The sequence below is a fragment of the Oxyura jamaicensis genome, chromosome 1 (assembly GCF_011077185.1).
Source record: "Oxyura jamaicensis isolate SHBP4307 breed ruddy duck chromosome 1, BPBGC_Ojam_1.0, whole genome shotgun sequence".
Taxonomy (NCBI): Eukaryota; Metazoa; Chordata; class Aves; order Anseriformes; family Anatidae; genus Oxyura; species Oxyura jamaicensis.
The window spans coordinates 137,500,451-137,524,388 of NC_048893.1; the positions used below are offsets into that span (position 1 = coordinate 137,500,451).

The window sequence follows — 23,938 nt, forward strand, 5'->3', positions numbered from 1 at the left end:
TCTAAAAACTCAATTTTGCTCTGTAAATCGCGTTTCCAATTTGCCAAGGGATTCATAAGCTGCTTAGAGACAACAAAAAGAAACAGATATTCACAAGGTAAGGATGCAAGTTTGTTTTCTGAATCTGTAACAATAAAAAAAAAGAGAAGTAACAATCCAGGCCACCAGTTCCAAAAATAAGACACAAATATCACCTGCAATTTGAAAGTGGTATGCAAATGATGTCCTAACAGCATTCACACATGCCAATTTGTAAGTCTTGAAGAAAGTCCAATTAAGCTGAAACAAAATGCAAGCATTTAATTCATCATAACTAGCACGGCAAGAACTTCCACCCTGACCTGCACCACATGAGAAAAAACAACAAACCCACAACCGCTTCTAGAAACAAAATATAGCTTGGGAGGGTACCACGGAAAGGAGGAAGTTCATGTCTGAATTGAAGAAAAGGTGAGGAGCATGCCATGGCCAGCCTGAAAAGCAAAGAAGCACAGATCCAGGGGGAGCAGTGCACAGGACATTTTGCCAGAGCTCGCTGCATCCTATGGAGCTCTGCCACATTTGCTGCCAGAGGCCCCAGGGAATTCAACTCAAAGTCATTAGAAAGAAACGTGACACCTGCAATTTTTAAGCAACTGATACATTAAGTAACTTATCAAAGAAAATAAAACCAGAAACAACTGTATTCTGTGTGATCAGTAGCTTATGCTTCCAGAGGAAAACAACTCTACTTTTATCTTTATTAGAATTAAACTTTAAGGCCTGAATTCACTATACATTATTCACACTGTTACATTTTAAATCGGCAGAGAGGTAATCAATCAGCTCATTAGCTCCAAAATGCATTTAACAATACATTTTGCTAAGCTCCGGTATTAAGAAAAACACAGAAAAACCTGGAGCTGTTAACATCTTTTTATCATTGGTTAAGAACTAACAAGTTAGGGCACTGTAACTGCTGCTTCTTTTTCAAAAAAATAAAACAAGAAAATCTCACCTTCCAGTTATGCCACCTTGGACTACTCTTTTCCTAATGATGCTCGGTCAATGAGTCTCCCTTATTTCAATCAGTCTGTCGAGATGTCTCTGAACTCACAACATGGCTTCGTTTTTGTGGATAGCAGAGCATGTCAGTTTGCCACAGCCTTCCTTTTCCACAACTGCAAGATGCTTCCTCATGTTGACAGAGGGAGCTATCAAAAACATACTGTGGCTGGATTCAAGAGCAGATTCCACAGCACTGACCACCACTAGCTTTTCTAGCCTGCAATGTTATACTGATCTGAAAAGTAATCCTTTAGGACCAAGATTTTAGAAACAAAAGCTCACATGCATACTTGTGACAGACCAGCGCCTGTAATTCAGGTCTGGGGTCTCTCCCATGTACTGCAGGATGAGGCGGCAGCACACTGATTTTTATTGCTGGTGAACTCAAACACAAGACGTCCCTTTACCAGACACAATGCGAGCACAGGCAAATATTATGGCTGCATTCACTCAGTTCTGGTTTTCGTCTTTTTTTTTTTTTTATGTATAAAATGCGTACAGAAATTTAAGTGACACTAAAACTCCTGGCAAGTTGCCACTGCACCTATCGATAACACAAATGTTGGGCATTTTTAACCCCAGACAGCATGACAGTGAATCACTGGAAAAAAAAAAAAAACAACAACAAGGATTCAAATCCTGCCTCCTTCAGCAGAAGCGAGATGAGTTTTCAGGAAGAATTTTTCTGTTCTCTAAGGTAATGAACACTGATCAAGGCAGGATATGAGAAAAAGGTAGATCATTAATCCAAGTAACTCTAGCAGCTCTTTTACAGGGTATCCTGCTTTTGTGGCTTCCTTACTAATCTTAACTGTTAGAAGACAAAATAAGTTAAAGTGTGTGATATTTAGAAATCATCTTCGATTTCTGTATGTACTCCCACAAATACAATTAATTCTTTATTTTAAATTAAATTTCCCTAATAGTTTTGTATTTTTTCTATGCTCCACTTGCGCCTGGTGTTCTCAGATAATTTACACAGTGCTTTAGCTTTAAACAGTACTTTGAAAATCAAAAGTAGAATTATGAGACTCATCAGACTAGTAGTAAGTACAGTAAACACTTGACAAAAATACAAAGACAACTGGCTCTGGAACCAGCCCCTTTGTGAACAGTTCTGAAGCTTCTGTCAAATCAGGTTCATTTTGTGACAAACAAAAATGGGATTAGATCAGCATTACTATTATTATAGCAGCCACATGACAGAACCTAGATGATTTTACTTGTAAAGCATTCAATCAATTTTTAGTCCTGTACTGGCCTTTAATTTTTGTAGCTCATGGGACTACATGCCTTTCTCATGAGCATGAATCATCAAGTTCACCCACATGTCAGAGTTAACCTACAATGAAATTGCCATCTTTATAAATACTTCGCAACATTTTTTTAAATTGCATTCTCTCTGGGAGAGGGAGGGGGAAGATCATCACCCATTTGTTCTTCCTCTTTTTTTTCTGGAGGAAAAAAGGGGAGAAGTAGAATGCTGTATTTTAGATAACAGACTTCATTCCTAACATTGCAATGTCACATACTGAAAATATGGTCAGTAAACAACAACTATAAGCCCCTAATTGTTCATATGACAAGTATCTCACTGAAAAAATGGAGCAACATCAAAAAGCTAGAAAACAAATGGTCATTCTCAGCTCTGTCAGTGTCGCAGCTGGTATTCACCCAGGTTTAGATTAATCCATTAGACGCTTCTCCGGAGCTTATCCCAGGTTTCAGTTCAGCAAGAAATCTGGCTCCCGATAACCAAAGAGTTTAAAATCACCTTCAAAGCGAGCGTAGAGGCGTCTTATGTCCCTCTTGCTAATTCCTGAAAAATACCGCTCTACTTTTGTTCTGTTGTACACTGTGATGCCTGGTGGAATGGTGGGGTACGACACCAGATGGTCTATGCCAGCTGCTTTCAGGATGTATGGAGCATCGTCCTCCAGGGTTTCGTGGTGTCCAATCACACTGTACGTAATTTCACAGGGGGCACAAAGTTCCACATATGTTACCCAGTGAATGATGTGATCGCCAAACTGAACATCCAGCCAGCGGTGGTTAGGGTCGCCCAGATAGCGCACAAAATCCTCGAACTGCAGCCCTTTGGTCTCTGTGCGATTCTTTCTGTACTTACGAATGATGCCAGGAGCAATTTCATGCCGGTACCAAGGTTCAAAGCGAGGATTGTGCACAAATTTGTCTTTAAATGCAGAGATAAGTCTTTCAAATGGATCTCTAACAATAAAAAACTTGAAGTATAAATTCAGTCTAAAAAGAGGAAGAAAAAAAAAATCAGAAATTGAATAATTAAAGAAACGTAAGAAGTGTTTAACAAAGACTTATAAACCATATATAAACTCTGACCACAGAGAAAGCAATGTAAATCCTATACCACTTGCACAGCATATCAATAATATAATCAATAGGACTTCTGTATTTTTAACTAACAGCTTTTGCATACAGTACGAAGTGTAAACAGTGCTTCCTAGTTTTCATGTTTTATTCAAACTGGGGGAGCTTAGTTTGTCTCAACATATAAACAGGAGACCAAATCCTCTACGATGCTGAAAGCTCTGAATTCGAGGTAATTAATGTCATGTCAAAATACACACCATGACACAGAAAAAGTGGCTCTGCAGCTAAATGCAACGGGGGTCGCATTTTTCAATGGCAGGTACTTAGACAAATCACTGCTTCAGAAAAAAACAAACAAAAAAACACAACACATTTTATTTGAAGTTTCAACATGCTTTTGGTAGTGGCTGAGAACATTATTTTAATGAGACCAACATTTTTCAACAGAATTTCACATTTTGTTGTGACACCACTGAACTGTAAGATTCTGTAATCAGAGACAATCTGTAGGAGCAAACCAAAAACAAAAGTTCATTTCAGTCAATAGCAGGGAAAGGAGATTTAAAGCCCAGTCCTCACTGAAGTAAGCGGATGGACACTTTCCAGCCTCAACAGGCACTCAAACCAATCTTCAAGTTCTCCTGACTTAATCCTAACCCGCCAAGAGCAGAGGTGAGCAAACTAGATCAACAACACTAGATCATCACCACCACGGAGCTCTAATGATAGCTAACACCTCACGTAGAAGGTGCTAACTCTTCAGAACGGCTCAATATACACAACAACCATGCAAGCACAACGTTACAAGTGTCCGCTGCCAACTTGCTTCCTGTTCCCTCCATGCTGTGGGGATTATTTATGGAAAAGGCCCTACTAGAGGTGAGAGTAGACAGTCAAAAATCTAAGCAAAATAACTTGGAAGGTTCTACTGCAGAGAAGTACTTTTTCAGCTCTGAGAGGAACTACAAGCACTCAGAAAGGAAGATAAAATGTTTCAGCTGAAAGGACAATACTCTCAGGCTAAGGAGCAATAACTTTTTAAACCTACCCAGCTCAGTCCCAGCAAGTGAATCTGACTGCGATGACAATCCTACGTGTTAAGAGCCAAGATTAGCTCTACAAGTGTTCAGGGTGGAACTTCTCACTAAACCTTCCCCCCCCCTCTGAAGGTGAATTAAGCAACAAGTAGATATGTGGTGAATGAACTACAGACACCCTATACCCAGAGGGAGTTGGCTGGATTGCCTAACTACATCAACAGCTACGTTGGTGTTCCCCTTCAAAACCAGTAGCGAGGTTGTTCCACTAACATCTAAGAGGATAAAAGAAAAATACAAGTGGCAGAACAGAAAGCCCGCTGTCCTCAATTCCATGTGTGGACTTAACTGTCCTAGTGACTGTTTATCCCACCTATGAATCCAAATCTCTGCCACCTCCCTGGGAACCACACTCTTACCGTTTTTTAATTTCAGAGTCACTGAAGGAGGACAAGCGTGGAAGGCCATTCTTCTCGTGATCGTGTACAATATTTTCTGGGATGTCTTCTATGGAAGAATATGCTCCTGGACAAATTGGAAAGAGAGCAAGAGTATTTCAAGGGAGGGGGAAAAAGAGTGAGCACAAGCAAGCATGCCTTTGGCAGAGAGCTCTTCGGTTTATCTGTTTCCTGTATTTTTAGTGTTTATGGTTACTATATTTAAAACTGTTAAATGATAAGAGATTCTGACTGTAAAGCTGAAAACTGTTAAAATTCTTAAGGGTATGTGACATAAAGATCCACATGGCTTGAAAACCCTCAGAAACACGTTAGAAATATCTCATCAGCAATTATACCTAAGCCTATAGCCCCCTACCTCACTGTCCCCCCACTCTTTCCCTCTTCCCACACGTACAAACAGAGTAAGACTTTGAGAATTAACTCCAAAGAAGGAATTGGATTTTTGGCTCAGTTTCCACCACCAGCAAAAAATAAATGCTGTGGGCTGCTTTTGGAACTGTGTCAACACAAAAGCACTTTGCTGTCAGGATCCATGAAGTTCCTTTAATGACTACACTGTACTCAAACAAAAATTCCAATCATACAATATTACACAGATTAAAAAGCACCAAAATTAACAACAGAAAGCCTCCAGATACTCATTTTTTCTCAAGCACATAAGCTGACAAGAAAAATAACGTCACCAAATTCTAATGCATTAATTTTAAGATCCTGATCCTTGAAGTTATTATGACCTTGAGAAATATCTCGTGTGGATGCCTGGACTCAGAAATCAGCCTTCAGACAACAGCATCAATTCAGAGTACCAACCCGCAGCGAGAACAGGCTGAAACAAAACAAGCTCTTCAGGTAAAAGCCTCTGTGGCATTCTCTGTTCCAACACTCCTACCACAGGCATAATGCAGATAATTAAAGTTTCAATAAAAATCTTAGGGGTAGTCAGAACTGCAGTGAATAATCCACACCACTCAGATTCTCAGTTTTCTAATTGGGCGTGGAGGGAGGGGGCCGTATTTTATTACATTTTCCTAATTATATTTTTTGGTACTCTAGGGGAATTACATGTGCACAACAGATGTCAGACTAGACATCCTCAGAAACTGAACGCTTATACTCATTCAGAGCTGAGGTTCAGCACAAGCAGTATCAGAATTAGCTTCCCCACAGTGCCACAGATGTGTTTCTCCATCCTGAACCTCAAAATACCACTTTTAGGATGCAAAGCATTCCCCACCAAGTATCAATTCTGTCTGTGGAAAAACTACCCAAAGAGGAAGAAGTTATAATTGCAGCAGTAGTCTTCATCTTTCATACTAAGTATTTTCTTCAAGCGTGTCTTTCATAAGCATTTAAGACATGTGCATACCTATGTGCATCCATACTTCTGGATTTCCAGCTCCAATCCATGTATCAAGATTGAAATTAATATTCAAGTCTTTAGAGACGTACTCCTTACTACAAAAGTTTTCCTGCGGGACTATTTCCTGGTGACTATTTCCTCCTTGATGTGTGAATACCTCACACAAGGTAAAGAAAATACAAGAAAATAAGTGCAGAGGTGGCTGCTCTTAGGGGTTCTTGTAACAAGATGTGCTTACTGTCTTCAGGTTTTACCCACATCTTGCTGAGCTACGCCACCCGCAAAACCACAGAAGGGCCCCAACTATACGTAGTCACTGTACGTGACTCAACTATACTTAGGAAGGTCGCAGCCCTGGTGCACAGACAAGCAAAATGATCTCCTACATCAAAAATGGTGTGTTGTATTAAATATGATCACTTTAAGTTTGTGTGCACACAGTGGCGCAGTAGAAAACCCTGAGGAGATGAGTTATTTGCATTGGCATGCCATGCTACCAGAAGAGTGTGCTAGGCTACAGGCAGATAGGAGTAATCACCTCACAGATTGCTGTTCAAACACACCAGTCCCTTTGCTCCTTCTTTTAGTCTTTCATAACATACCTATGCTGACAACACCATATCCTTAAACACATCAGACTCACGACTCGTATGATGGCTGAGCGATTACCCACACACAGGATTTCAGCACTACAGACCTAAAGCAGCTGCTCAATTTTTACTAGCTTTCCTCATGCCTAAATTGACTAAAGTTTTAAGTTGGCAGGTTCAAGTCTGAGACTTTGTATTACTGTTGCTTAGGGAATTTTGATACCTTTAATTTACTTATTTCGCATTCTTTAAATTAGTATCACCCCTTCTAACATAACAATTCTACCTACCACAGGCATACGAGTACTCTTTTATGACTCAAAACACTTTTGAGCCAAACAATGTTTTTTTTCCACAGAAAGAGCAGGTTTATTTTCTTTAAGAGATGTTTTGAAAGGGCTAGAAGCAACTGTGAAGAATGAGCAGCTAAAATCAAGTATCAGTGTAAAGAAAAGCAGAAAGAATCCATTTTAATCTTGTCCCAGTTGGACCAATTCTGCTCCTTCCTCCTCCGCAGAGAAACCCACACACCCACAGCTGAGTAGATACCATTTAAAACGATCAAGACTTTTTTCCACTGAGTGTTGCCCACTTTCGGTGTCTGACAAAACAGGATCTTGTGCTTGTCACACACAAATATTCGGTCCAAGACGAATTTGGAAACTGCAGTGTGAGAGAGATTTCTCAGTGCAGCGTCTCTGCAGACATTCCGGAGAAGCTCAAGCCTTTCCATATGAACCAGGGGTTGGCGTATCAGATTTCCAGTAAAAGCTTTTCCAGTTGGCTTTATAAAATAGAGAAAGAAAAAAAAAGTGCAGAAGTTTAGTTTTCAGATCAAATTCTAAGGCATAAAAATCTCCAAACTATGCATCCTAATGACTCCCAGGCTCATAATAAAAACATGACTGGCTATTAACTGGAGGAGCAGCACTGTTTCCCTCCTGTGTTGCTGCTGTAGATATTGGTACAAATAAGCCACTAAATAGTAGTGGGAGCTTTTCCATACAACTTAAAGTTCTTTGCAGAGCAGCTGCCTTGACTAAAGACTGGAACTCCCCCAAAGCTTCAACAGTAAGGAATAAAACTTCTAAGAAGTTGGTACGAGAAGGCAGAATTATTACTTTCAAGAGAAATTATGCATTATTCTCGGAGGGGTTGGGGCTTCAGGCAGCTAACCCTTCTGTCTGGGAAAGAACTGTTTAGGATAAAAGTTCTGCGTTGTTTTCTAGCATCCGCAGGCATCCAATGTTTTCACCTACCCAACCTGTGACAAAATTAAATGGACAAAAATTCACACAACAAGCATCAGCACTTACGTGTCAAATGCAAAAAACATGCAGCATCCCACTTACCCCCAAATGGATGACCTGTTTGACACACCCCACTTTTTTGAGACTAAGACAGGAATTGTGATTACAACCACAACCCCCCTGCCTCACAGTTAATAGGGAGAGAGGAGGAGTAAACTTGCTTGATTAACACATGATGTGAAATTGAAGATTTTTTCCACATAAATTTTAATCTTCTACTACCTGACTTACAGAATTGGATCTGGTAAAGGAGGGAGTTAAAATTGTCTTCAGAAAAACAGAACGTACACTGGCAATAATGTGGTTTCCTTTTTTGTGTGTGTGGGGGTGGAAGTGTTGTTTCTTTGTTTGTTTTAAACCCTATTTGAGCACAGAAAAAGAAACCAACTACCCAGATAGTACTCTTTTAAAGTCTGTCAGTTGCACCGACTCATCTTGAGGCCATATATCATGGGTATAGCATCTGTAATAGCTAAGCGAAGTTAGCTGAATTTTACTCTGATAAGCCATGCAAAGAGAGCAAACATTACAGACATTCAGCAACTTGGTTCAAGTTACCTGTTTTCTTTTTTTCCACACTGCTGCTCTCAAAGTTGGAGAATACTGGTTTCATGAACTTTGCTAAACGCGAATTTTCTAGCTTTATGGTGCTTCCATGTGAGTAGGAAGGGGTAAAAAAAAATCTACTTTTGCTTTGACCTAATTTGCCAGCTGGAGAGAACGAGCATTTAGAAACGGGCCAAAATTTAACACACAAGGAAAATCCACTTACAGTTTTGGCATAGCACAGCACATTATGGTGTCAAACTGTTCTTCATTTTCAGAACTTCCTTACTTAAATGCCACTACCTTTTGCAGCAAGTATGATGCCGAAAAGATATACTGTAAAATGAAATATTTTTTTCTGTCTCATTTTCACAAATAACTCCCAGACCCAGGTAAATTTAATAAGCATTTGGCTAAGTCATTATATCCAAGCTTTGTCATTCCTATCTTCATACAAACAGTCCTTTAGATACAGCATCCAAGCAACACATGAAAAAGGGATGATTTTACTTTTTGTCCCAATTCTTCATAAGAAAAAGGATCTTATACTGCTTGTTGTTTGCTACTCCTCCCCAGTATTCCCTGCTCAGGATGTAATCTGGACAGCCTGACAGACTGATTATCTGTCAAAACAATTCCTTTTGCATATGACCAGAATTAATATTATTGTTCTATGTTTCATGCTGTCAGGAAGTCAAGTTTTGGATCCAGAAACCTTATTATCCTCTTCCATTCAAGTAAAGGAAGATATTAAAACTTGCTACATAGTTCTGCCAGCTTTCCAACTGAAAAAAGCCTTTCTCCCAAATGTTTTTGAGAATAACTTATATTTCATTTTTTTTCACATAAGAAAACAAAAAGTGCCATGCTGATAGAGAGAGCATCTTTGTAGCACCTTTCATGCTACATTACAAAAATACTCTAAACCTTAGTTACTAATTTAATCAACAGCAAAAATAAATTGGCCTTAGCCCTCCATGCAACTAGTTCACATTTGCATACAGGATTTTCAGAGTTTCCTTGTGAGTTAGCACGTACGACCTTTGTTCTGCTTTATTTCTGAAAGCACAGAATAGTGCACCTGGATCAATTTGTATTGAATGCTACTGTAGTCATGTCATACCTGGGACAAACTCTGGGATGTGAAGCGCAAAACATGAAGAAGAAATGGAGTCTGTTAAAAAGAGTCAGAGATTGGGCAAAGAACCAAAAGGAACTAAAAGAAGAGTCAAGACACAGGCTTTCCCCCAAGGACCACACACCTGATGGCTATAACAAGGCAGACTACAAGGAACCCAAGACTGGGCCCTTATATAAGAAAGGCTAGCAAAAAATGATTGTCCTGACTTGATGAAGTAGCAGCGTAACTATTTTCTCCTAGAAATGGAAACACATTAAGTTGAATCATTCTGATAAAACAAGACTGAAAGTCACCATAAGAAACTAGCTTTGTGAAGCTGAAATGAATTTGGTCGGCTCTATGTAAATAAAACAGTCTGAATAATAATTCCTGACTAGCAATTCCTTTAACCACAGGAAGCCCTTACTTAATCTTTCTTTTTTCCCACTCCTTAATACATGTAGCCCTTATCTCAACGGTATGCACCTGGAATTCTTCAGGCCAACGTTCTTCCTCTGGCTTGTGTGCCTCCTCCACTTTTGTCACAGCTGTCAGTATTAATGGCTCCTGCTTGGCACCATAGCCTGAAGAAGGAGGAGAGATAAGAGCATTACGGAGGGAGGGGAGGGGGAACTGTTTCTGTTTTACAGCTAACACAATGGAACAACACTTTCTGCACTAAGCATACAAAACATCAGGATTTGTTTCCAAACGGGAAGCACTAGAGAAGACATGAGACAGGCTATGAATATTTTAGAGTATGTGCTCTGTGGGAGTTCTGGATGCAACTTTAATTTAGTTTTATCAAAGAAACATGACCGCTGTATTTTATTTTGGTCTATTTAAAGCAAACTGCGTACAGAGAAACAGAAATCATAAACCCAAATATCAGGAAAAATAATTTGTTTTGGATATGTTTTAAGTGCTAAAATATGATAATTTCATATTCTTTGGTAGACAAATAACTCTATGGACGTGACAGTATCAGATTTTTATTTTTCAGTAGGCTTCCTGCAACACATGCAAATAAAAAAATGTAATATACCAGGTTTGGGCTCTCCCCACCCCTGTATCACTAGGTATGTTTCGTCTATTGTAAACTCTTAGACATTAATAACAACAACAAAAAAGCATCATTAAGGAGCATCTTTTATTTCCTTGGTGCTCTAAGTGATACCTCTAGCCAGCACTTAAGAATACATGATCCCTTTTTCATTTATTACTGGATGATGATGGCCTTCCTTAGAGACTCACACACTGAAAAAAACAAATTCAGATAATACCCTGGTTCTTTTTTAATTATTTTAGAGCAGCTAATAGTTTGAGACCAAATTAAAGTATGTAAAGGAAAAACCTCTTGCATCTTTTGCAGCTGGCATGCTACAGGGAAACCAAAAAATAACAGAGGACCGTAGCTTTATTTCACACAGTGCAGAGAGATCAAACATAATTTGAAGCTGCTTTCCCTAACCCCAAAGGAAAAGAACATGATCACTCCCTCAAAATATATTTCTATCTGTACTAGACTTCTTTTTCCTTCATATAGTTTGTTCTTTTATGAATAAAGTTTCTTCATCTGCATCTATGATGGCTTACAGTTTTATGCTCAAGAAAATATGCACTATGTCCCTTTTTTAAGGGAGTAGCTGTGTGTCTACGCTGGATTTTAACTAAGGACACAGAAAAGTTAAAACTGAAAGCAAGGTTAGTACCCAATGCCTGGATGCACAGCCTTACTTCATAATATCCTGTGGTTTTGTTCTAGCTCCTAAGCAGACATGTTCAAATAAGGAAAATTTCTGACAAGCCATATTGTATTCAGTCTATGAGTTCCTCCAGACCTGGCCATCCTGTTTAGACTTCCTCCAAAATTCTGTTGGTATATTCACTTTACCTCCCTTCGTCAGTCCCAACACAAATGCTGCTATCTCCAATGTACATACGCTTATCCACAGTCATGCCCTTGCAGGACTGGAGCTTAAGAAATTAGAGTCTCTGCTCAGAGAGCTGTTCAAAGAGGGAGGAGGATTCAGCATAGATGAAAAAGATAAAAAATGGCAAGACAAGATAATAAAAGCATAAAAATGGCAAGACAGATAAAAAGCATAAAAAAACGCAAAGGGTGTACTCTAGTAATTTCTTAAAGTGCATTTTAGTTCCCCTGACAACTTCTGGTGGAAATAACTACTCCAAGAATACCTAAGCTCAGAAACAAGAGTTGGCATTGCATGAAATACCGGAACATTTAACTACCTAACATAAGACTGGCTTGTCTGCAGATGTACTAAGGCTCAAACACAGCCAGGAGTGAGGAAATCCATGAAGTTAGCCTACAGTTCTCATCTGTAAGACTTGCTGAATAAATCTTTGCACAGAGTTATGCTGTTTTAAAAGGTGCACCTAGCATGTTTATCCGCTGTCAAGTCAATGAAAAAAAATGGCACGAGTGATCCCAGTGCTTCTAAAATTGCACATTTTTTGCATATCTTAGAAAGATGCTGAAGTACAGATCTCTTAGGACTCTATGTTGTATCATCACCCTCACCATAAACTCTCTGCAGGACTTTTTATTCCCCCTTACAGTAGCTCCTCAATAGACAGAAAGCTGTAACACACCGTGTGGTGTCATCAAATGGCTTAAATTCCCCTCCAGCTTAACTCCAGCTGGGCTACTTATACTAAGCAAAAGCCTATAAGCTGTTTGTCAGTCAAACAGCAGAGGGTAAAACCGAATGCAAGAAGCAGGGTAGAAGTGCCTCGGCTAAGCGTCAGGACAAGCAGTCACAAGAGGACAGAAACCAGTATCATGAGAAATTAATTCTAATTCCTAAGAAACTCCTTTATCTTTAAACAGGTAGTTTTGGCCACTGTTTTGTACACAAATCCTCCTCCTGGTAGATGAAGATATTGACACTGAATTCTTCTGAAAAAGTAGCCCTCACACGACAGAACTGCAAAACCTGCTCCTCTGTTCTTAACCATGAAGGAAAAAAAAAGACCCTGTGTTAGTTCTACTACCAAGAAAAGCAGAAATTGAACATCAGCACTGCTATTTCTATAAGTTTATCTGTTCCGTTCTCAATCCTGCTGAAGAAGAGTGGTAACGTGCTGAGAACTACTTTGCACAGAAGGAGCATTTGTGAACCACTGATTCAGTTTTCTCTTTCTCATCAAATATTAAACTTGAACTTACCATCTGGGTCTTTAAAAGTCAACGTGATAAACTTGCTAGCAACCATGAACATGAATATCACCCAAAAGCATGCAGCTAGCAGCAGCCACTGGTGGTGCATGTTGTCAGACATGAGCCATATAAAGTTGTTGCTTCCTGTTTGAAAGAGGAAAGATTGACACGTTAATTCTTTTTGTTCCACTTCAGAAAAATACTTCCCACTACCAAAATGACAAAACTGTAATTATATACGTGGGTCCTAAAACATAACAAAAGCAGCAGATTTCACCTTCTATTCTTTGTTCTTTTGGCTGGGTTTTTAACTGGTATTATTAAGCTTAACCTGCTGCTACATTTAAAGGTAGTAATGCTTCTTACTATTTTGCCACCTTTTCTTGCCAGTAAAGTAACAACTGGAAGGTTTTTGATTTCCATCATGCATCATCCAGATAACCGGCAGAAGGGGGTTCCTTGCAGCACTGCGTACTACCTGTAGCTGAATCCACGCAAGTGTTAAAGATATGACCTCCCCAGGAGCACAGGAAGGGCTACCCGAAGGACTCAGACCACAGATTTAGTGCACAAAGAACCAAAAGGCACCGACTGAATCGAGGCAGGGGAGGACGAGGATGCAGCACAGCATTGCAAGCACATGGTATACGGCGTACCTTGCACAGCGTGTATGTTTGCTGGAGTGCTCCCAGCACTTTTTAGCTAGAGTTTAGAAACCCTAACCCTAATAAGTTTTTTTGTTTGTTTTTTAATTGTTACAAAGTAAGAAGCAATATAAAGGAAGCCAATTACAAAATAGAATAAAGTCCTGGCCATTAAGACAAATGCATAATTTTAAGCTGCATCTTTTGCTGAATATTCAGCTTCTGATGGGGGTTGACACTGAGCGTCTATGAAAGCCCCACTGCAAAATTTAAGCTTACATAACTTTAAAATAAATTAATTAAAATAGAAATCTAACAGCAAACATCATTACCTACCAAAGCCTAAGGCTTATCAGGCCTGAGTATTTATCTTGCAAAAATAAAGCACCGATGTCTCAGTTGTTGCTGCAGAGGTAAGACACCCGAGAGGCTGAACACAGGTGATGGGAAGTTCAAATGTCAGTGAACTCTTCCTTTTGAGGATACAGGTAATAAAACAACACTTCACCAAAGAGGATTTAAAACAAAAATCTCATAAAATGAGATTCTTACAAGAGTCTTGTGAGACTCGTACATGTAGCCGCAAACAAAGAAAAATAAAAATCACAGACCTAGCAACAGGATCAAATTCAGTCCTAAAGGAGCCGCGCACAGCTTCAAAGGTAAGCACACCTACGTGGTCTTGCAATCACACTTTCTGCACGGCCACTGGAGCGAAATGCCAGACGCTAAGAGAGGCCCTCATTCATTCCCAGCTAAAATCATGCTAGTTAATGCTTCTGAGCAAAATCTCTATTAAGTTTTTGATTGTATACTCGTGTTTCACCTTTTCGTTTCCCACAATGCTTAAATAACAGAAGTAAGCCTATTTTGACACTGTTCCAACACGTCCACCTGCTACATCAGTACTGCTGCTACAGGTGCTGATTGCTTTTCCAACAAGCTTTTGCCTTCGAGCAATGCAAGCGCTTCCAAGAAGGGTTCTCATTGTAGCTGACAGAAGTGAAACGTCTTCAGGGTACGCTGAAAACCTGTGCAAACAGGCAAGCAGTTCAGAACGGATTTGGGAACCTAGGGATATAAGTGAAATGGGCGAGAGGAGGAAAAGAGCAGAGCATCTCTTGTTACAAAAACAGAACTCACAATTTTTAGCTTGGCTGGCAGCATTCAGGCCTATTTTTACTTTCTCAGAGCAGTATTTTTCAGTTTGGATTTGAAAGGCCCTTTATTTCCTCCTTCCCTTAAGATTTCATTTCTAAAAGCGTCTGAAAACACCACACTTAAGTAAAAAAAAAAAAAAAAAAAAAAAAAAAAAAGACAGATCAACTGCCTTTTGGGCAATTACCAGAGCTTTGACCTCCATGAGGATGATGATTGTCATCTCCCACAGTCTGCTGCAATTCCCTGGTTATCAGCTAAGCATGCAGTGTCTGAGACACTTTATTCAACATCAAAAGCTGTTGGCCAGAATGGGCACATCCCACATGAGTTCTAGAGCATGGACTCTTTCCAGCTCAGCTCAGCAAATCAAAGTCATTCTCTTTGTACTGTTACACTAATGCCAAACTTGCCCAAAGATTCTTGCTGGAAACCATCAAGTCTCAGAGGTTCTCTTTTTCCAGCGTGCCACAACATCTGCCATCTCCCGTTCAAGCACTAGAACTGACCACCTTTGCTCTCAGACATGACAATGATTTGGAAAATTTACCTACTCCCCCAGGTAAGAGAGAAATGCAAAGCAGACATCAGGCGATGGGGCACAAAACGTAGCAACGACATTTTTACTTTTTGGGTAGCTCTACTAAAATCACGAGGACCATTCAACATGCAGAACACTGCTTAACCCATCTTCAAGGCAGTAGATTGACGGGAGCTTGCAGAGAACACTCTGCCTGCAGAAGGAAAAATCTCTTTCTAACCATCAGCTACTGGCTCTTCAGATACAGGCCAAATGTTCTGGGACTGACCCTCCTGTCTAACCCCTTGCATCTGCTCTACATTAAAGGGGCAGAAGTGGGCCTACAACATGGGACGTATCCCTGCCAGTCTGCCAAGTTTTGTAATGATGATGGATACGCAGCATTCAGTAAGAAATACTGATCTATATCTCCTTATGTAATCTATGTACTGGGTTTCTAAGAAGCTGTGCTAAACAACATGGGGAGAGCAGCTTCAGTGTGCTCTGACCTGATAAGTGACAGCAGTTAGCACACACAGGACCCTGAAGCCAGATCCTGCGCTCCGGACACCCGAGAGCTTCGCGTTATTTACCTGGTGGACAAGGCTCAGAGACCAGAACGGGGACAGAACTGCAGCCAGATCCGTAACGACCACCATCACTATCCTTCAAGACGTTGGAGCCGCGAGGAAAGTATTAAGCAACTTACGCACGCAGCAAATCTACAGCCAAATTCACTGTGTTGTCAGAGGATTCATCATAATGTAATTACAATGGCTGGCGCTGGTACGCACTGCCAGCATCCTAAACAAAACTACATCTATCTCAAGAAGCAGAACTATTCAAAATGATATACAGAAGTAACTCGGTCATTATTCTCACTTAAACACAATGACCATTAACATTTCTAAAGGAAGGCATTTACGTTGTTTCCCTTTCTCTAGCTTCTTCTTCCCTAATAAAGAGAGCTTTATCATTTTTACATACGGTAATCACTTCCTGCTATACTTCCAATTTTACTGCCTTTCTCTTGCCTCTCTTGTTACCTATTTTCTGGTGAACACATACTAGCTTCTGTTTTTCCTCTTCGTTTCCTTTGGCTTCTAAATGTGACTTTTACTTCTTATTGCCTAAAACATTTTTTCCTTACAGGCAGAAAAAGCAAGGAAGCTGCTGAAGTCTCAGTCCATCTTCTCACAATGAAATACACAGGATTCTCAGTCTGTCAATTCCATATTTTAGGAGCACAAAAAAAAAAAAATCCACTCTCTCTGCATCTATTACTCTGTCTTTCCTTCTCCAAGCAACATGCTCAAACCCAAGCTGTCACGTTTCCCTCATATCAGCCAGACACCAGTTTCAGTAAAGCACATGCAGCATGCAAAAATGCGATAGCAAACATATGCACAACCGCGAACCCAGGAACAGGACGCGGAGCGGCAGGCTTGACCCGCGGTCTGAGAGTAACACTAGCTGGAAAAAACACTAGGACTTCAGGGAAGACTAATGCTTTTCAGGTGAAGGACAGAACAAAGTGCAGAGGAGTTAAACAATTTTAAAAAACAAAGCACAGGCCCCTGCTCTGCAGCTCTCGCTGCCTGGAGGCTCCCTGGCAGGACAGTCTCTGCACGCCAGTAGCCTCCGACAACCAAGTGCTCGCCCATTAGCTCATGACTAATGCTCTAATCCAAAGCACAACTTGTAACGAAGCACTAACAGCAGCTAGCTGGGATACCCAATTCACTTTCATCGAGGCCTCCTTTCTGTGATCTGAAGAGATCTGGACAATTCCTTATACTTTAAAAAAATACCTAGGCTAAAACCCATCACATGCTCATTTGATAAACTGAGGGGGGCTGCCAGATGTTCTGACACACATTATAACAGGCGTTTTTGAAAGCCAACTCTTTCCGAAGGCTTTCCACCACCTTGCTGGCATTAGCAGGCCTATGGTCTGTGCCCACAGCTACTGCCGGAGAGCCGAGCCCTCACTGAGCGCGCAGGATCCACCTGGCAGCAGGAAGGAACCGAACTCGCTACAGGAGCAGCAGCCCCTGACACAGCTGCACAACCCAGCTCACCCACGAGCAGGCTGGGCACCAAGGAGCCCGCCAGCTCCTCAGATACCTGCCTGGCAAGGCAACCACACATCTCCACGCTGGGACTCGTGCTGAGGTGCTCAGAAGCTGGCCCCGAGGCACCAGGGCTGACAGACAGCAGGTCCAACGTGGCAGGCACCACGCTGCTGGGCTGCACGGTGGGGGTGCTCACTGTCTCCCCTGAGCTGTGGCTTCCCCACCCGGCACGGTGCTGGGGGCTCCCCTCGCTGCCCCGGGGGAGGGATAAAAGCGTGGGGAGCCCGCACCGGGGCACGGCCGGGGTCTGACACGGGGCGAGCCAAGCCCAGCAGCGGGGCCCCCAGCAGAAGGCAGGCTGGACCGGAGCAAACTTTGCGGCTGGGCGAGGAGGGCAGCTCCCACCGAGCCCACGGAGCGGGGTCTCCTCCTCTCCCTCCTCCAGGCAGCGCACAGCCGGCCCTGCGCACCTCCCCTCCACCACCACCGCCCCAAAATCGCCTCCCGGGCGGCGGGGGGGGGGGGGGGGGGGCGGGCCCCCCCCCCCCCCCCCCCCCCCCCCCCCCCAAAACCGGCCCCGGGGGGGGGGGGGGGGGGGGGGGGGGGGGACGGGACACCCACCTCTCTCCAGCCCCGGCCCCGACTTACCGGCCTCACTCGGCGGCCCAGAGAGGCGGCCCCGGCCGCCGCATCCCCCCCGCCCGGCTGCGGGCGGCGGCGCCTCCCCGCTCAGCTGCTGCTGCTGCCGCCTCCTCCTCTTCTTCCTCCTCCTCCTGCGCCCGGCCCCGCCGCCTCCATTTCCTCCCGCCGCCGGCAAGCCCCGGCCCCGCCGCGGGGAAGGGGAGGAAGGCGGAGGCCGGCTCGGCCCCGCTCCGAGGAGCCGCAGCGCCGCTCCCGGCCGCCCCGGGGCGGAGGCAGCGGGGAGGGACGGAGGCGCCGCTCGCCTCGCCTCGCCCCGCCTCGCCTGGCCTGGCCCCGGCGGGCACCGGGCGCCGCGGCCTGGTGGATCAGCCCTGCCGGCTTTCGGCGCTCGCAGGGCGGTCAGGGCTCATCTCCGGGGCCCTAAAGCCGACAGGCAGATGGGCTGGCGTGTATTTACAGATCTGGTCTTCAGAAAGGGTCTTGGACGCGTCCCTGGTGCTCGCGTCTCAAAACAGGCAGCTGAAGATGCGACCTCTGCACGCCCGTAGGGCTTCAGTACCCACGAGTGCCATCAAAACACCATGGGGGGCAGGCCTTCCGAAGGAAGGGGCAAAGCCACCTCGTTTTAAAGCTCCTTGGATACTGAGGATGCACCTTCCAGTGTGAAATCTAGGCACAACACCAAGGGCAGGCCCCAAAAGATGTGCTCCCGCTATCTGACCCGGCACAGAAACGGTCCTGTCCCCTCTGTCCAGTCATAAAAATTGATTTGCCTGCTGGGAACTGGTAAATGAAATGGGGGCACATGGAAATCCCATCTTTCAGATGAAAAGTCAGAGTAAACGGCATCCTTAAGAGTCTTGTTGGGCAGCCAAAATGAGTCATACAGACATACGCATACTGCATACCTTCATCTTTACATCTCTGCATCTTCTCCCCAAACATGTTCTGTCCCCAGGAAGACCCACAGGACAGGTGGGAGACCCAAAATCTACACCAGGAAGAAATCATGACTGAGAAATCTAAATGGATTTTCAGGTTTTGGGGAGGGATCCCTGATTTTCCAGACAAAATATCTCACGTCCACGCTGTGCAGGGCTGGCTCCCTCTGCAGCAGTGCCATAGTTCATGCTACATAGCACTTCACCCCGTTTTTCCTATGAAACCTCATGTGCTGAACATCAGAAAATTGCTAATTGTGTGATTGTGTAAATAAGTGAATACCTAAATAACACCCAGCCCCTTGAAACTGATTTACAGTGGAAGATTTTTTTCTTGCCTTGAACCCTCTGAGGTCTATGAGGAGCACAGGGAAGCCTGCTGTAGGGTCAGAACCAACAGCTCAAGCGTTGACAAATTCAGAAGAGACAGAATTGTAGGAGAAGTTTATATCTGTCTGTGTCCAGTTACCAATTAATAAAAGAATCTGAAAGCCCAAAGGACTCCATGCACCTTGTAAAATGTCTCTGGCCAAGAGGCAGCAGTCCTCCCTGCTAGAGGAGGATTTAGTCCCTCTAATCCGTGCCTCTCCAGATTTGACCACCACGATGTGCTGCACTGCAGCCTGGCCAAGAAAGCCCAAAGAAGCCCATCTGGATTAGATCTGGAGCATATCAGGCCAATGCAAATGTATTAACAGCAGTGCCTTCTGTGCTACACTGTTGGCAGATAAACACCGATGAAGCTGTAGAAACTCAGATCTCGCTGTGAACCAGTGGCCTAAAAGCATTAACCAGAAACCCAAGTCCTCTGCCTGACTGTACTGTTTGCTTGTACCAGCATCTTGGGACACCACACCCTCATCCCTCTAGAAACTGTGATAGTTACCTTGCTGGTAAAGTACATTGGAAGTCTGTGGCTGTCACCAGTTTGAGTCTTGCAAAGGCTCGCAGCTTCTTTCTACAGCTCCAGCCACGTAGATAAGCAACCTCCAGCTGTGGAACCAATTTCTGACAGATTATCAGCCTCAACCTGAGCATTTTAACCTCTCAAGTATGTTGTTACTGACATGTAAAATAATTAATCCCGTATAAAAGGAACCATTTTTTTCCAGGCTAAGCACAGTTAATAAGCTTTGTTTTCAGTAATTGGCCCTGAAACCGTCTGATGAAGTTGAAGAATGTGTTGCACAGGCAACTGTAAACTTGGATTATACTATTATGCTAGTCCAGACCAACAGGATTCTTGCTAATAGGAATGTTAAACTGTAGTGGGGTTTAGTGCTTTAAATTGGCAACAAAATCAATATCTCAGTCTTTTTTTTTTTAATACTAGAGAATTTTTATACTATCAAAACAACGTAAAAAAAAAAAAAATTGTGCTGGTGAAAAGCCACTCTGCTCTCTCTGGGAAGTTCTAGGGTGACCACAGCTTCCTCAGAGATACACAAAGCTGGTGAAGGGCCTGGAGCACAAGTCCTGTGAGGAGCGGCTGAGGGAACTGGGGGTGTTTAGTCTGGAGGAGAGGAGGCTCAGGGGAGACAGGTACCTGAAAGGAAGGTGTGGGGAGCTGGGGGTCGGCCTCTTCTCACAGGTAACTAGTGACAGAACTAGAGGGAATGGCCTCAAGTTGAGCCAGGGGAGGTTCAGGTTGGAAATGAGGAGACATTTCTTCTCAGAAAGAGCAGTCAGGCGTTGGGACAGGTTGCCCAGGGAGGTGGTGGAGTCACCGTCCCTGGGGGTGTTCAAGGGAAGGTTGGACGTGGTGCTTAGGGACATGATTTAGTGGTGACATTGGTGGTAGGAGGGTGGTTGGATCAGATGATCCTGGTGCTCTTTTCCAACCTTAATGGTTCTATGGTTCTATATTTCTGCAGCCAGTGGAAGTGATGCACCCAGATTCCTCCAAGGACATGTGTCTAAGCTGGAAAAATTGATCTTAATAACACTTGCCATGTTTGATCCATTAAAAAGGTCTTTGTGTCCTAATAACTCTTGTATAGTGTTACAGCTGGTTTGATGTTTCTCCCAGAGGAGCCCTACTTGCAAAAGCTCAGTATTTGCAGGTTGGCTGGTCAGAAAGACCAGGTGTGGCTATGGGCATCTGAGCTGCAAGAGGCACATTCAAGCATTTTAAGAAATGATTGTCTGTCAGCAGTCAGGCCCTCTTGACTGCTCTTGGTATGAGTTAATCCTAAATAGCATTTAAACATACCTGCATGTTGAAGCAAGCCCCTGGCTTGGACAAGATAAGCAACCATCCGCACTGCAGTTTGCATTTGTATGCATCCAGCCTAAGCACACTGCTGAATCACAGATTCATTAAGGTTGGAAAAGACCTCCAAGACCACCTGGTCCAACCATCCCCCTACTACCAATGTCACCCACTAAACCTGAACCTGAAGGCAGTGAGAGGATATTTTCGTGGTATTCAGCAAAAGCATAGGCTTGCCCATATTGCTAACCTTATGCTGATTTTTTTTTTTCTTCTCTCCTTGTTGTTATTTCTGGTTTTAATCCAATGCCAATTACTTGGATCAGTCATGCTTTGCCTCCATAAAAGCTGACCCTAAGACAAGTCACCCGTTCCACATCAAGTACTCGGGAAGAATAAATCTTATTTAAATCAGCAGGAACAGATGCTTTTCGTTTCCTTACTGGTGAGGTGTCATTATTGGGAAGGTTACTGTTCTGCTTCATGGCTGCACTTCTGAGGCACGTCTGATCACGCTTTGCGACTGGTCTGACATGGTGTCTCTGGCATGTAGTACATTTATTAGGGTGTGATCTCCATCACCAGCTTCACTCTCTTTCTGGAACTTAAGCAAGCTCGTTTAAATGTGGATCTGGTTAATGCAAGATAGAAAAGAATCCCTCATGGTGCCTACAGCCATTACACTGCAGCAAAAAATCCAGGCTGAGGAATACTGCAATACTAGCAAGGGTGTACATCCTCATATAGATGCAGGATTCCCTGCTATGGTCTAAACAGTAATTCCTGTGAAGTGTTATAAGTAACGTAACACAGCAAAGCATTTTATATTTCTTCAATTATTTTTCTGTAATAATAATTGAAGCAAGGAGTCACCTGCAAGGTGCATGTCTAAAATAGCTGGTATATAGGAAGGACTGAACTAGTTAAGTGTTTGTGTTAGTGGGGAGCTGAGGGCTGAAAGCTATCTAAATTCTCTGGTAAGGGCAGGATCAGATCCATGAGCAGCAAATGGGACTTATTTTCATCTGAAGATTAACTCCACATTTTATTTCAGGGTAGAAAAGTTTATCTCATGGTAAGTGCCTCGGAAACTGTTAAATCTTTGTGTACCTGCACACCATTAGATTTCATTCTGAATATGAGACAAAAAATGTAGCCTGAGGTAAGTAGGTCATTAGCTGAACCATGTAGCTTACCTTGATTTGTTAAGACTTTTAGTCTGAGCTGGTCATTTGAAAGAGAAGGCAGCTTTGTGGGGTTTATTAACATCAACGAGCCTAGCATGTTGCCAGGACTGGCCTGGAGTAGCTAAGAACTACATTTAATTATCAAATCAATGTCAATTAAAATTGAACCCAATAATTCAAGATTAATTATATAGGTCATCAAATGAGTGCAGCCAACAAGCAAATTATCATGTCAATGTAGCAAGATAAGTCAATTCTTAAATAAATTAAAAAAAAAAAAAAGAAGAAATAACAAAATAACAATTGAATTTTAAGCCTTAGTTATGGTATTTTCCAAGTAGAGAAATTAAAACCATTGATTGAATCAATTAGTATTCAAAACAAGCTAGTCTGCTTCAAACCAACCTGCTACGCTCTCTTAACCCCCTCCTTTAGCCGTGACCTGAATCAGACAGCTGGATTCACCGGCTCTCATTTCTCTCCATGGCTGACAAACTGACAAGCAGCTGAGCCTTAAACTCAGCAACCAGATCCACCATCGGGCAAATCAGCACAGCCCACTTCCAGGTGCCGAAGCGGCTCTGATGCTGCCGTTATGGTGCTGATTTCGGCTCCAGCAAGTGCAAGTTGCTCGTGCCTACCTGGTGCTGTGCCCTAAGGGCAGGCAAAAAGCAGCAGAGCTGCTCTGGGCACCAGCCAGGTTTGGGGCATGCAGAAACATCCAGAGGAGGACTCAGGGATAAGTTTGGGTCACAGGGGTGTGAGCAGAGAAAGGGACAGTTTGGGGAAGGCATGGGCAGAGAACCAGGGTCCCATTTGCTCGTGAATGTGTGTAAGAATGGAGTTTTACACTAAGTGGAACAGCTTTCACAGGGACACTGAGTGCTTCAAATAATTTATAACTTGCTGGTTGGGGCTGGCTCTTGGGAAGTGGCAGATGTGGTATCTATCAGGAGGAATCTGAACATTTGTTTCCCACATCCCAGCAGCCCAGTAATTAGCTAGGAACAGCACCGCCCCTGTGAAGGCAAGAAAAAAATGTTCATACCAGAAGCTCTAGGGGATGTAAATCTAGAAGCACAATCCTAAAATGACATTCGCTGCTCTGCAACCCAAACTTAGGACAGCAAGTCTGTGGGAGCTGGGACTGTACTTCACGGCTCTTCTTGGCACAGCCTCCTGGCCATGGTGTCTTACCTTGGTGCTGGCCCTCTGGGTGGCACGCCACATCTAAACCTTGTGAAGCAAGGCTAACAAGTTGTAATTTTGGAGTTATTTATATCTGTTTGTTTTCAATGCAAATTAAGAGCCTACTTTTTTCTTTTCCCCCCAAATTCAAGGCCTAGTCCAGAATTTCCTCGATCGTTTTTTTAAATAGAACTGAGAAACACAAGGTGGAAATTGCTGTATGTTTCCAGGGGATTACTCCTCTGCACTCCCTACCATGAACTTTTGATGGTGTTACCACACGCATGTTTAAACTTGCTGTGCGTGTTCACATGCTGAAATATTAAAAGGGGAAAAACAACAAAACAAACAAACAAAAAAAACAACA

The 23,938-nt window shown here is 42.9% G+C and overlaps 1 protein-coding gene across 1 annotated transcript; it reads right to left on the minus strand.

The window, feature by feature from the left end:
- Positions 1 to 685: 685 nt before the first annotated feature.
- CHST10 (carbohydrate sulfotransferase 10) lies at positions 686 to 18,218 on the minus strand. Its single transcript, XM_035316043.1, has 6 exons — positions 18,050 to 18,218; positions 13,014 to 13,148; positions 10,307 to 10,404; positions 7,394 to 7,628; positions 4,853 to 4,958; positions 686 to 3,309 (listed from the first exon to the last, which is right to left on the minus strand). The coding sequence occupies exons 2-6, from the start codon at positions 13,123 to 13,125 to the stop codon at positions 2,772 to 2,774; spliced, it is 1,089 nt and encodes a 362-aa protein (XP_035171934.1). The 5' UTR covers positions 13,126 to 13,148; positions 18,050 to 18,218; the 3' UTR covers positions 686 to 2,771.
- Between the last annotated feature and the right edge of the window lie 5,720 nt (positions 18,219 to 23,938).